At 46.3% G+C, this 12,373-nt stretch overlaps 1 protein-coding gene across 1 annotated transcript in view; it reads right to left on the bottom strand.

Moving 5' to 3' along the window:
- The window catches only part of neb (nebulin), a gene marked incomplete at both ends in the record, with an annotated part of 72,159 nt that overhangs the window by 2,615 nt on the left and 57,171 nt on the right, over positions 1–12,373 (bottom strand). The window contains 14 exons of the mRNA XM_084452074.1: positions 1,650–1,757; positions 2,310–2,402; positions 2,951–3,043; positions 3,991–4,083; positions 4,768–4,860; positions 5,342–5,434; positions 6,106–6,210; positions 6,718–6,822; positions 7,013–7,117; positions 7,368–7,481; positions 7,923–8,033; positions 9,128–9,238; positions 10,430–10,534; positions 11,423–11,527. Coding sequence (XP_084308200.1) covers positions 1,650–1,757; positions 2,310–2,402; positions 2,951–3,043; positions 3,991–4,083; positions 4,768–4,860; positions 5,342–5,434; positions 6,106–6,210; positions 6,718–6,822; positions 7,013–7,117; positions 7,368–7,481; positions 7,923–8,033; positions 9,128–9,238; positions 10,430–10,534; positions 11,423–11,527 — 1,434 coding nt within the window. The remainder of the gene's footprint in view (positions 1–1,649; positions 1,758–2,309; positions 2,403–2,950; positions 3,044–3,990; positions 4,084–4,767; positions 4,861–5,341; positions 5,435–6,105; positions 6,211–6,717; positions 6,823–7,012; positions 7,118–7,367; positions 7,482–7,922; positions 8,034–9,127; positions 9,239–10,429; positions 10,535–11,422; positions 11,528–12,373) is intronic.

Here is a 12,373-nt window from a genome sequence, read left to right as displayed (position 1 = left end):
TTTTTAATTTAAAAAAATGAAAAATCTAGGTGCGTCAATGGTTGAGCGCGTGATTGACACATTCCTCGTGCACCTGCCGCCCCCCTCCCCCCCCCCAGCTCTCACGAGCCATGACTGAGGGAAAATGGAAGCATGTTGACCAAACGAGCAAAATTATCTGGCAGCGACTACAAAAAAAGAGACTATTGAAGGACCAAGCACTCCAAAAACAGAGGGGTTCGTTGTTTAAATATATTGATCCCACCGGGAGTAGCAAGGATGACGCACCTTCTTCAAATCCACCACCGAACCAAGTTTCTCAAAGTTGAAACTAATAAAAAAAACTACCTTCGTAGTACAATGACAAAGGACAGACTGAAATGGACTCAACGCTCTCCATAGAACACGAACTGCTCTCCATAGAACACGAACTGCTCTCCATAGAACACGAACTGCTCTCCATAGAACACGAACTGGACAGAGAATCGAAGTCGAGGATGCAATTGACCTTCGCTGCGATGAAGGCACGTCGTGCCGCTTCTGAAAGGTAGGCTAATCATAGCACCGAGCACCTATAAGGCATATGTATGGCATATTGGTGTTTGTGTATTGTTGCTGGTTTTCGCTTTATATTGGCCTTTGTGTTGTTGTCGGTATGGTAGGCCTGCGTTGCTAATAGAGAGCAGCATAATTGCTTTTCGCCTAGAGCGGCAGAAATGCACAGGCGGGCCTGGCGAGAAGCCAACCTGGCCTAATTCTTTTCATCGTTCTCATTCGTTCGGCCTCTTATTAAGAAATGTGCGTACAGCCTATAATAGGACAGCTACATTTCCGTTTGCATTCTGACCTCAGAAAATTGAGTTCTCATGTAGCTCCCCTTTATTTTTTATTTCTTCACTGATCGCTCGGCTGTTGTGAAAAATGAAATGTGTGTGGGCTACTTTTGCTTTTGTCTACCGCTTTGCTGAGGCGGCTGCTGCCGCTCGCTCCGTGTGTATGGTAAGGTTATATGTATAATAATAATAATCGTAAACGACTAGTCGACTAGTCGCTTGAAATGAGGACTTCTAGTCGAGCAGGAAAATCTTTAGTCGGGGGCAGGCCTAGTTAGAACACACAGATACGCTTAGATATGCTGAAAAATACATTTTGTATCTCTCTCCAGAATCAAATATCACGTTGAATTGCTGCGCTCCGCATCCTACATAATAGAGTCTGTGCCACTTCGCCGCCCAAGCTGGTGCTCTGAGGGCGTATCGACTGGTCAAATTTGAAAGAGTGAGAGGTTGTAGCAGCAAATGAGAGACGCTAACCCAGGTTAGATGGGTGGGGCATATCTATGGTTGGGAGCACCTGATCGCGAAAGTCGTTACTGATTGGTTTCGCAGGGATTCCTGCGAAACCAATGAACCGCCAGGATTTCAGCACCAGATTTTTGCATGAAGTGTCCCAGACCCATAGAGAGATCTGCAGCATGCAGTAACGTAGTTAGCGTAGCTTACATAGTGTATCAGAGAAATAACTTTCATGGGTCTGGCGTTGAGACTATATCTGACTATACTTGGTACTTATACTTTACTTAACTGAGATGTAGTTTTTCATGACAAGTAAAACCGGCCTTTTGAATGCCGTTCTATAAAAGGTATAAAAGACGACAAAAAAAGTCTCACTCCAGAGATGTTGCGCTGGGTCTCCTTGACGCGTCTCATCTCGGGGGTGTCCAGAACGAAGGCGGCCTTGCCCTGGACCTGCTTCCTGAAGCTATCAGAGTAAAGCACCTGTGTGGGGGGGGGGGAGGGGGCACAGCAGGGAGAGGGGGGGGTGGGGGTGATACAACAACATCAGCACCACAATGAACGGTCAGTACATCAGTACATCAGAGGGCACAGCGGATGGCAAAACAGATAAGATGGTGGCAAAACGGACAGACAGGGACATATATACAGAGTGGACAGACAGAAAGAGAGAGAGAGAGAGCGACCGCCTGGGCCGCCCTCACAGAGACGGTTAAAGGGACCTCAGACGGATGAATTAGCAGGGGGGCTCAAACCTTGAGAGAGGGGGGACATTACGAGGGATCCAGTGCTTGAGGGGGGGCTAGTCTAGGACGCAAGGGACATTGAGATGAAGACGACTAGTTTGAAAACACAGGGAGAGGTTAGGGATGATGTCCACACCACAGCTGGTGCTATTAAACACAGAGATGGACTAGGTCTGAGTTAATGAGATTAACTAAAGGCAGAGGAGGCAGAGTGGGTTAGACTGGGTTAACATGGGTTCTAGACGAGGTTCTAAGGGAGAGGGGCACACGCGCTCTTGTTCTGGAGTACCGAGCTAATGTGTTCTTGGTTCCGTTTCACTCTCTCCATCTCAGGAGTGAAAACCACAGATGTTCCCTTGGCAGAAGCGTCCTTATACAACACCTACAGGAGTCAGGACAGAAGCACAGCGCCCCCCAGGGGACAATCAGACATCCTGCAACACAGTCGCCACACACAGAACTACACATCCCAGCATCCTCCGCTGCCAGCCAGAATGTTAGTTCTGAAAAAATCCTCACACTGCCAGCACAAAAGCAGGAGATAAGACATTTGGAGAATTTATAGGTAGAACAGGAAATAAAAACTGAAAGTAAGACAAGGTGTGGTAAAAGAAAAGCAAATGTTTGAGCTTCAGAAACATTCAGAATTAGGGAAAGTTGTAAAAGCCACATCACAAGGGACACGGCCTGAGGTTGAAATGATGAAATTAAGGATGAGGTAGGAGAAGGAGGAGCAGCAGGAAGATTACAGGTCGTTTAGGGTCAGCTTGTCAGCTGGAGGACTGGATATGGACGTAGGTAGATGAGAGACAGCAGAGAGGGATGGATGGATGGCGTCAGGTCAACAGAAACAGTACGAACAGAGGTGTTTAAAGGGGGTCACTCTCAAATCAACCCAGTGATAGAACACGTGTCGGTTGGTTCCAATACCGAGCTGATGTGCTTCTGGGTCTCCCGGACCCGCTTCACCTCTGGGAGGTCCGAGATGGCGATTCCCTGACCCAGCAAGTCCTTGTACTTTATCTGGAACCCAGCGTACGGGTTCCGTACAGAGTAGACGGAGAGAGACACACACACACACACACATGTCAGGCAGAGACAGAAGACAGGTAGGTCTTCTGTACAACTGACATGCAACCATGACTGAACATAGAGAAGGCAGCACAGACAGAGCACTATGGACAATCTGTTTTATCACTAGTGATAAGACCGAGACACATAAACCAACATACATACCAGAACGTTTCTGATTTAACTTCCTACTGGCAAAATCGGAATGCTAGGTTTTGTTGTTAGAGCATTTTTATTCATTTCAACTCACATAAGCTTCATTAGTATTATCACTACATGATAGCTCTGATGTGATGGTGATGGTGATGACAGACAGTTTAATAGGAGAGAGGTATTTTCAGAGGGTATATGTGTCTATGTTTGATGAACAGGATCCATGTTTTCTGGGGCTGGGGTCAAACTGGATTAGGGCTGGGCTGGGCTCCCGTTACAGAGGGGTTGACAGGGGTGTAAATATAAAGGGTGCTTCATTAAGAATGGTGGTATAAGGAGCTCCAGGGGGGCAGGAAAGGGGTAGATGGGAGTAGGACAGTAGTAGGAGGGGGCAGGACAGGTAGGAGGGGGGTAGGACAGGGGTAGGAGGGGGGTAGGAGAGGGGTATGACAGGTAGAAGGGGGGTAGGACAGGTAGGACAGGGGTAGGACAGGTGGGAGAGGGGTAGGACGGGTAACACAGGGGTAGAACAGCGGTAGAACAAGGGTAGGAGAGGGATAGGACAGGGGTAGTACAGGGGTAGGTAGGACAGGTAGGACGGGTAAGACGGGTAAGACGGGTAGGAGAGGGGCAGGACAGGGGTAGGAGAGGGGCAGGACAGGGGTAGGAGAGGGCAGGACAGAGGTAGGGTAGTGGCAGATGAAAGTCAGATGGAGAGGGAAAGGGTCACTCCATCCTTGGTGTACCGTGCTGATGTTCTGCTGATTGCGTTTAACCCTCTCCATCTCGGGGGTCTCAGAGAGAGACGTTCCTCCTCCCAAATCCTCTCTGTACTGAATCTTTACAAAGGTAGACAGCAGCAACCAGTCAACAGGGCTCAAGTGCTGATGCTGATGTCTATTTGACTCACAGGTACTTTTTTTTTTAATTATTACAAAAAGATATTTTGAAAAAAAGAAGAAAAATGTTAGGAATAGCATAATAAAATACAATTTAAAATATAACTTGTTTCGTCTGGATTTACAAAAACAAATGATCAAAAGAATAAATAAAAATATCAAACACAAAAGGTTTAAAAATCTTAGGCAAAAAAAAATGGATTCAGATTAATGTCCTTAGTTTTGATGGCGGGAGGATCAGCGCAGCGGTGTGCTGAAGTACTGATTTGAGCACTGTCAGTAAGGGGGCGGGGTGGTTGATAGGACAGGGGTCAAGGGTGAAGTCAGAGGGAGTGTAATGCTGTGTTCACACTGGGCACGAATTTTTCCTGCGGCGTGGCGAGTTTACATAGAAAGTCAATACAATTTGCACGAACTGGGCGGCGGGCGGCACGGGCGGCGCGAATCGCTGAACTCGGCGGCCAATGGCGACCCATTGATCCCGCGGCGAGATTGGGCCAACTGGGCGTTGAAAATTTTCTCGCCGCGCCCGGTGTGAACACAGCATAAGGTTTCTCAGGTGGACTAGGAGGGGAGGGGTGGTGGGGGGGGGTCTCCTTTGTTGGACTACAATAGAAACTCTACCGCGCTGATGTTCTTCTGGGTCTCACGGACCCGCTTGACTTCCGGGAGGTCCGGTATGGCGGTTCCCTGACCCAGCAACTCCTTGTACATTATCTAGCAGACGAACCGGTTCCACGGGGAACGCAAAGCGGAACAGAGGAACACACGAAGAGCACATGAAGAGACGCGCGCAAACACACACACACACACACACACACACACACACACACACACACACACACACACACCACACATAGCATGGACATTGCCTTCGACCACATGTAAATACATCAATGATCAATGATACATATAGCCAAAGCTTTCGCGTAGTGCATCACACGTAAGTCTGTAAAGTCTGATGACACACAATGATCCCTGGTATTAATTCAGTACCGAACTCTGCAGAACGGGAATCTGAAATGGTGGGAAATAAAAGATGGCTGCCGGTTTCGGAAGGGATTACATGGCGTTGTGAGCTGTGGGTTCGTATCTGGGTTCGAGGGAGGGGTGGAGCAGGGAGGGCAGGTGGAGGGGAGGATGGGAGGGGGGGTGGGGTGGGGGGTGGGGCAGGAAGCAGGGTCACACCGTGGTGTACCGTGCTAATGTTCTGCTGATTGCGTTTAACCCTCTCCATCTCGGGGGTCTCAGAAATAGCAGTTCCTCCTCCCAAATCCTCTTTGTACTGTATCTTTAGAGAGGTAGAGGACAAAGCAGTGACCAATCACGAGTCTTACTGTTCAATCTGCGGAGGAAGTCACCTGGGTCATTTATTCAACATTAGCACTGGAGGTAAGCTTACGATTATTAATGCCTCAAAAAAGGTATTTTCACTTTTTGGGATCATTCTATTGGTTCAGCCGTGATGTACAGAGACTCAAACACACATCAATCATTCAATATGCGACCCAGGTCTGTTGTGTACTAGTTGTGTACTAGTTGGACGGATCCAGTATTGAAACAGCTAAAGCAAAACAGACAAGCCTGATGACGACAGCACAGACACCATACTGTACATCTTCAACATAATACAGTAACACGCTTCACAGCTACACACCAGCAAAGCGCTGACAGTATCATCCTTGTTAACCTGAGGGTTAAAGGCGGTTAGAGTGGAGCAACGCGTTTGGTTAGTTGCTCACTCTGAAACCTCTACATGGTTAATTTGTACGGGTAGATTTGCTCTTTCTATAGAAACAAGGGCTGCATATCAGAGGATGTTAACGTTTACTTCAAGGGAGAGAAAAAAAAATGAGTGTAAAAAAAGGGGTAAAAATGAGTGTAAAAAAAAAATGGTATTAGAAAAAGGTGAAGGGGTTACAAAAAAAAAAGTAAAAAGATATTTGAATTAGCAGCGGGTACCGAGCTGAAATTCTTTGTATTCTCTTTAACACGAAGCATTTCAGGGGTGTCCTTTACTGCGCACACTTTGCCCTTATTGTTTTTATGGTCTGTCTGGTACTGGTTCTACAGAGGAAAGAGCACAATGGTAGTTAAAATGTTTCACACGGATACAAGAGAGGAACGGAGACAAAACGAGAAAGAGGGGAAAAAAAAGCAATGTTGATGAAACAACAGCTTTTTGATCAATATTCTTTGATCATCCAAGGTTTCTTTAGTTCATAGTACTGCACAGAATGAACTGCGAAAAACCTTATTCCTTCTCAAGCCTTCTGAATCATGATACTAGCTACTGTTCTTCCCTGACTCATAACTCTTAATCATAATACCAATATCATGTACTTACATATATTTTGTTGCTGGTTTCAATTAGTTTTGACAACACAAAACAATAAACATCGATGGAGAACAACGGACAGGAATACAGTATTGAGGGTAATATTTCGAGGAACCGACATGGAGAGACACACACACACGCCATGACATGTCCCTATGACCTTTGAACCTGGGTCCTAAGGGGTACCCAGGAACCCGAGCTGGGGGTTCAGCTGCTCTTAATGGGTCTCTACTTACTGTGCTGAAGTTCTTCTGGTTCTCACGGACTCTCATCATCTCAGGGGTGTCCAGGACTGGCACATAGTGACACATGGTCTTCTCAGCTTCCTCCTTGTACTTTTTCTGTTGGACAGAAGAGAGAGAGAGAGAGAGAGAGAGAGAGAGAGAGAGAGGTCAAACAAGAGCTTGGTCTGTCAGAATGATCTTTCCGGATACTAATGTGCATCAGATCAACATGTCATTCAAATACAAATATATCCACAATTGTCCGTAGTTGTATCTCTAGAATCTAGATGCCGGTTGTCTTTCTCACCTGGCTGATAATGTTCCTGATCTGCTGGGCGTGGATGATGTCCGGGGTGTCGATGACCGAGGTGTAGCTGGCCCTGTCGAGCTCCGCTGAACACTTGTACTTGGTCTGAGGGACACACAGCAGGTGAGAACACTGCGCAGGCTAGGTACCGTACTCAGTTCCAACAGTACCAACAGATCCTTGATCTGGCCTTTTAGGGTTTATTTTTAGGGTTGAAGTTGCATAAATGGTCTGACTCAGAGCCATATATATACATGCATGGTCTGGTCTGCGTGACCTAATTATGACAATCATATCTCAAAGACACAGCTCAGACAGACAGACAGACAGACAGACAGACAGAGGTAATCCGGACCTGGCTGAGGATATCAGTGGCGTTCCTAGCCCTCATGAAGTCCGGGGTGTCCGTAGCCAACGCCAGCATCCCCTTGCCCTTGATCTCCGACTCCAGTTCCTTCTTGTACTCTCTCTGCAAACACAGACCCAGACAGACCAGAGTTACAACAGAACACACTTCACTATCGCTGTACTCAGAACTACTAGGGCTTGGGTAAGGACTGGGATTACGAGGGCTGCAAAACAGAAAGAGGGGAAGGTGAAGAACACCAGATTAAGGACAGTCCTGGGAGGAAACATGAACAGGGGTTAGCAGGAAAACACAAGAGATGGGATACATGAAGTTATGAAGGAGAAGAGCTCCACTCAGGGATGGAAGCCGGTTAGCTGTGAATGTCGGTGTGTCGGTGTAAACCACCTAGCTGGTTAAACAGGACGACTAGTGACTCCACTCTACAGGGTTGGGACTCGTTAGTGGTGTCATCGGACTGCGCCAGACCCAGGAAGTGGTGAGTTAGTGTGGTGACGGTAGAGGGGGAGAGGTTCCAGCTCCGTCAGCGGCCGGCGCTCCTACCTCGCTCAGGATGTGAGTAGCGTTCCTTGCCCTCAAAAGCTCCGGGGTTTCCTCAAAAACAGTTAGCCCTTTACCCTTCACCCCCTCTTCTAGATCCTTCCTGTATTCTTTCTACAGGGAGGGAGAAGAGGAGACAGAATGCAGAAAGACCGACAGGCAAACAGGCAGGTCAGGCCAGGCCAGGGCACACAGAAACACTAGGCTCATCCGAGCTTGACTTGGGCAGGAGCTCACCCGGGCCCAGTACCGGCACCTCGAATGTTCTGCTGTTTGAGATCCCACACGTCTTATAGGATATCAGCTCAAAGGTACTGTGGGGCTCCTGCGCCTGAATATAAGCAGCACCGTGAGTATCGGCACCTGTTCCAGTCCAAGTCAAGCACCGGACTCATCTGGCATGTTCTGCCGCTCGTCCATTCCGCTCAAAGTCACCAGGCCTCCCTTGAGTTTTAGATTCAAAGTAGGAGAGGTTTGAAGCAGGTTTGTAGGCTTACGATTACAGTTCGTCTGCACGAACATAGTGTTGTTTCGTTCAGTTGATTATGAGTGACCTTGGTGACTTGAGCAGCAGTTTGCAACACAAACGTTTGGTCAGATACAACACGAAACGACCAGCGCCATTGTATCAATGTATCGTTTGGTACAAGACAGCTTGGTCAAGAGGTTCTCGTCAAGCGTTCGATCTGTCAGCGCAGCATGCAGACACCAGCAGAACAAGTTGCTACTCAAACAACTTTGACTGGCGGTAGCAGAAAGGGTTTAATCAAAAGCCAAACCACACCGAAGAAAGCAGCCAGACATAAAAACAAGGATTAGGTTATTTGACAGACAAAAATATTTCTCGTGTCCCTACAGTATGCGATGGAGGGGATGGGTGGAACCCACAGAGCAGGGCGTCAACGGAGACAGACAGACAGAGATAATGAACTCCAGTCCGGTATGAGACAGAAGTAGGTGGGAGTATTACTGGGCATGTAGAGTATTATCATCACAGGAAGTGAACTGTGAACATTCTACAGTGACTGCAGCCAGGGTGGGACCGAAAGGCCCAAAACACACTCTTGTGAAGAAAAGGGAAGGTTGTGGTTGTGGTCTTAGTATTATTACCGAGGATAAATGGGTGATGAAGAGTTGTGTGGGATGAGATGAAGATGGACGATGGGAGGTATAAAAACTGCGGCGGAGGAGGCGTTTACGTCTTTTACCTCGCTGATTATTTTGGTGGCGTGTCTGACATGCAGCATTGCAGGGGTCACCTCCAAGCCAGAGAGGTTCTTCCCCTTCATAGACTCCTCATAGTCCTTCTTATAGTCTTTCTATCGGCCGCAAAGACAAGACAGACACAGCTGAGACACAGCAGCCTGGGCAACTTGGCACCAAACCTGGCTCCAAAATACTATTTGAAATACTTTCGACCACTTTAGCGTTCGTTTGAGTCTGCAGCGTCAGGTGGGTGGGTTTTGCATATCTGGGATCAGCCTGTTGGTCCCATTGTGCCAGACGAGAGGATTCGAGCACAGAAAAGCAAATGAAAGTAGTTTGTAATTCAAATAGTGTTTCAGCACAGGTCTGTTTGGTTCACAATGCAGGGTCTCCCTGAAGAAAAAGGAAGCCTACCTCTGTTCTATGGGCCACTAGACTCGAGAACCATTGGTTCTCAAGGCTACTTACTTACTTACTTACTTACTTACCTCTGTTCTACTGACCGCTCAACAATGAGCTCTGTTCTAATGTCCATAGGGCTTCTGGTGTGCCTTTTGACCTTTTATATTCAATGCTGGTACAGGCTACCTGACAGTACAGTATGTCTGTCCATGCATCTATCAATTCAGCGCTGGCTTCAACATCCTCCCTGAATCAATGGTTTTTTTCCGGAGAGTTTGGTTTTGCACTGGACTGGTAAGGAGACGGATGTCTATTGAAGAAGCAGAGAACTGGTACTCACGGAATACACAATCTACTCTTAGTATTTGTTGGGCAAACGGATGCGTTTCGTCTGATTATGGCTCATGCCGAAACACGTCCGTTTCTCCAATAAATACGACTATATTCCGTGAGTGACGGTTCTCTGCTTCTTCAACTATATCTCCCTACCGAGCAACCATGACTATTCTCAAACCAGGAGCTGAGAACACTTTTACGCTTCACTTTAGACGGATGTGACTTACCTTGTCTGTCCATGGATCATGAGAGGAAGATAAAACTGACTGTACTTACATGTTTAGTGTCATACAACAAGTGTAATAATAGGTTCCTTAGCTCCAGTGGTTACCTTTCCAATTCAAACACACTACATTTTCCAACTGTCATTTTACTGTCTGCTCTCAGACATACTAGCGTATCTTATCAGACAGACATCTTATCTTATGTCATGACAATACATTTAAAGGGAATGTTTGGAAGATGCCATGCCGTTTCTCTAGCATCACAGAAGGTCCTGCAGAGTGAAAGACCCAGGTGTAGATGAGGGTGTAGATGAGGGTGAGAGAGTGTGGGGGAGAGCTCACCGCGCTCTGCATCTGCTGGGCCTCCTTGGCCGTCACGTACGTGGGCGTCTCAAAGTCCAACATGGCCTTTCCTCTCTCCTTCTCATACTTCTCCTTGTACTTCACCTGGGGGCGGACACACACACGCACGCACACACACACACACATACACACGCACACACACACACACACACGCACACACATATGCATGCACACACACATACCCACGCACACACGCACACACACACACACACACACACACAGAGTCATATACACACTCACTTACAGTACTACATGGACTACTGTACTAGATTATGTCTCATTCTGTAGGCTGAAGAGACAATAGTTAGTGAATGCACAGTAAATGTTATGTTATGTTGTTTAATAATGTAACACAATGTGTTCAGTGCACACTCACAAACTTTATCATAAAGACTGGGACCATATGGAGAACTGGGGAGCAAATAATTGTTTCCAGAAACGGGAAGGTTATTTTTCCAGTCTGAAGGGAAAAACCACTGCACACCTACATGGATGTATGGGAATCAGTTTATGAGGATAATATAAACATTTCAGTTTAATGAGGGAGTGACGCTTGAGAATGTTTAACTGATTCAATAAAAACCCACTAGTGTGATGAAAGGACAATCAAGTCCACCCAGTAAAGTGTTTTTAGAAGACAAGCAAACCCTTAAAACGTTAAATGATACAAACACTCAAGTCACTGAATCTAATCCCCATACTTCACAGATTCAAAAAGTGAAGATGGGAAAATGAAACTTTGCAATTGGACACATGGTGAAATGAAAGGTTGGATCTCAGTGACCTATCCTCCGTTGCTCCTCTCCTCACTGTGAGGAAAAGCCGAGGCCAGAGCACACGAGGAAGACTGAGATGCAACCGGTGTTGAGATGATCAAACAGGAAGTGCCACCTCAAAAACACAGGAAGTGAAAGCGTGGGTGATGTCTGTATGGCTCGTCAACCAGCGTGGTCCAGACATGGTCCCACTTACGTGACTCTGCAGCTCTGTGGCTTCCTTGTGATGGACGTGATCAGGTGTGTCAGGAATGTGGAGGTAGTGACCCTTACTGTCCTCAAACTTCTTCTTGTAGCAGTACTAAGAGGGAACGCCCAGTAAAGCAGCTCAATACAACAAGGATAGAAAGAACTGTTTGAGCATTCTGCCTCCCATTTCAAAAACAAAGATCTTTAGTAAAAAAGTGGATAAAAGAAAAGGAAAAACATCGTTCAGAGATCTTTCACCAGAGAGACCAGAGATCAGAGATCTTTAGCCACACTGAAACAGATCTCTAAAGTTGTGGAAAAAAGAGGTTAAAAAACATTCATTTAAAAAAATCAAATAAAAATATGACCTATGTCCTATAATAAGACATTGTTCAATTAAAAAAATCCCATACATGATAATGTTAATAGTACAAAGTCCTATAATAAGACATTGTTCAATTAAAAAAAAAAAAATCCCATACACAATAATATTTATAGTAAGAAGTCTATGATATACAAGACATTGTTCAGTAATGTTTAGCATTGGTTGACATAAAGACAAGACAATACATTAAAAATAAAGAAAGCAAAAATGAGACGGGGTGAGGCAGAGCTCCAGGTGTCAAGCTGGTTATGGGAGAAAGGGAAGTTTTTGACAACACACAGTACCAGAGACACACAAGATAGGAACAAAAAAAGCCACAGATGGAAAAAAGAGATTAAGGAGGTTAAGACAGATGCTAGTGCAGGAGGTTGGGTGGACAAAGGTGAGAAGGCTCAAGGGTCACTACCAGATCATGTCCTTGGAGATGTATACATGAAGCGAAACGCCACAGATCTTAATCCCAAAGCACATGGCAAACGACAAGAGTTAATCAGAATTGTTATGAGGGGGGTAAAGGCCACGGGGCGCGTCTGTCGCTAAGCGTCAGCTGCACAAATAGACCTTCTAGAAAGT

The sequence above is a fragment of the Borostomias antarcticus genome (genome assembly GCF_949987555.1).
Source record: "Borostomias antarcticus genome assembly, chromosome: 17".
Taxonomy (NCBI): Eukaryota; Metazoa; Chordata; class Actinopteri; order Stomiiformes; family Stomiidae; genus Borostomias; species Borostomias antarcticus.
The sequence above is the reverse complement of the archived record's forward strand: the minus strand, read 5'-3'. Positions and strand labels throughout refer to the sequence as shown.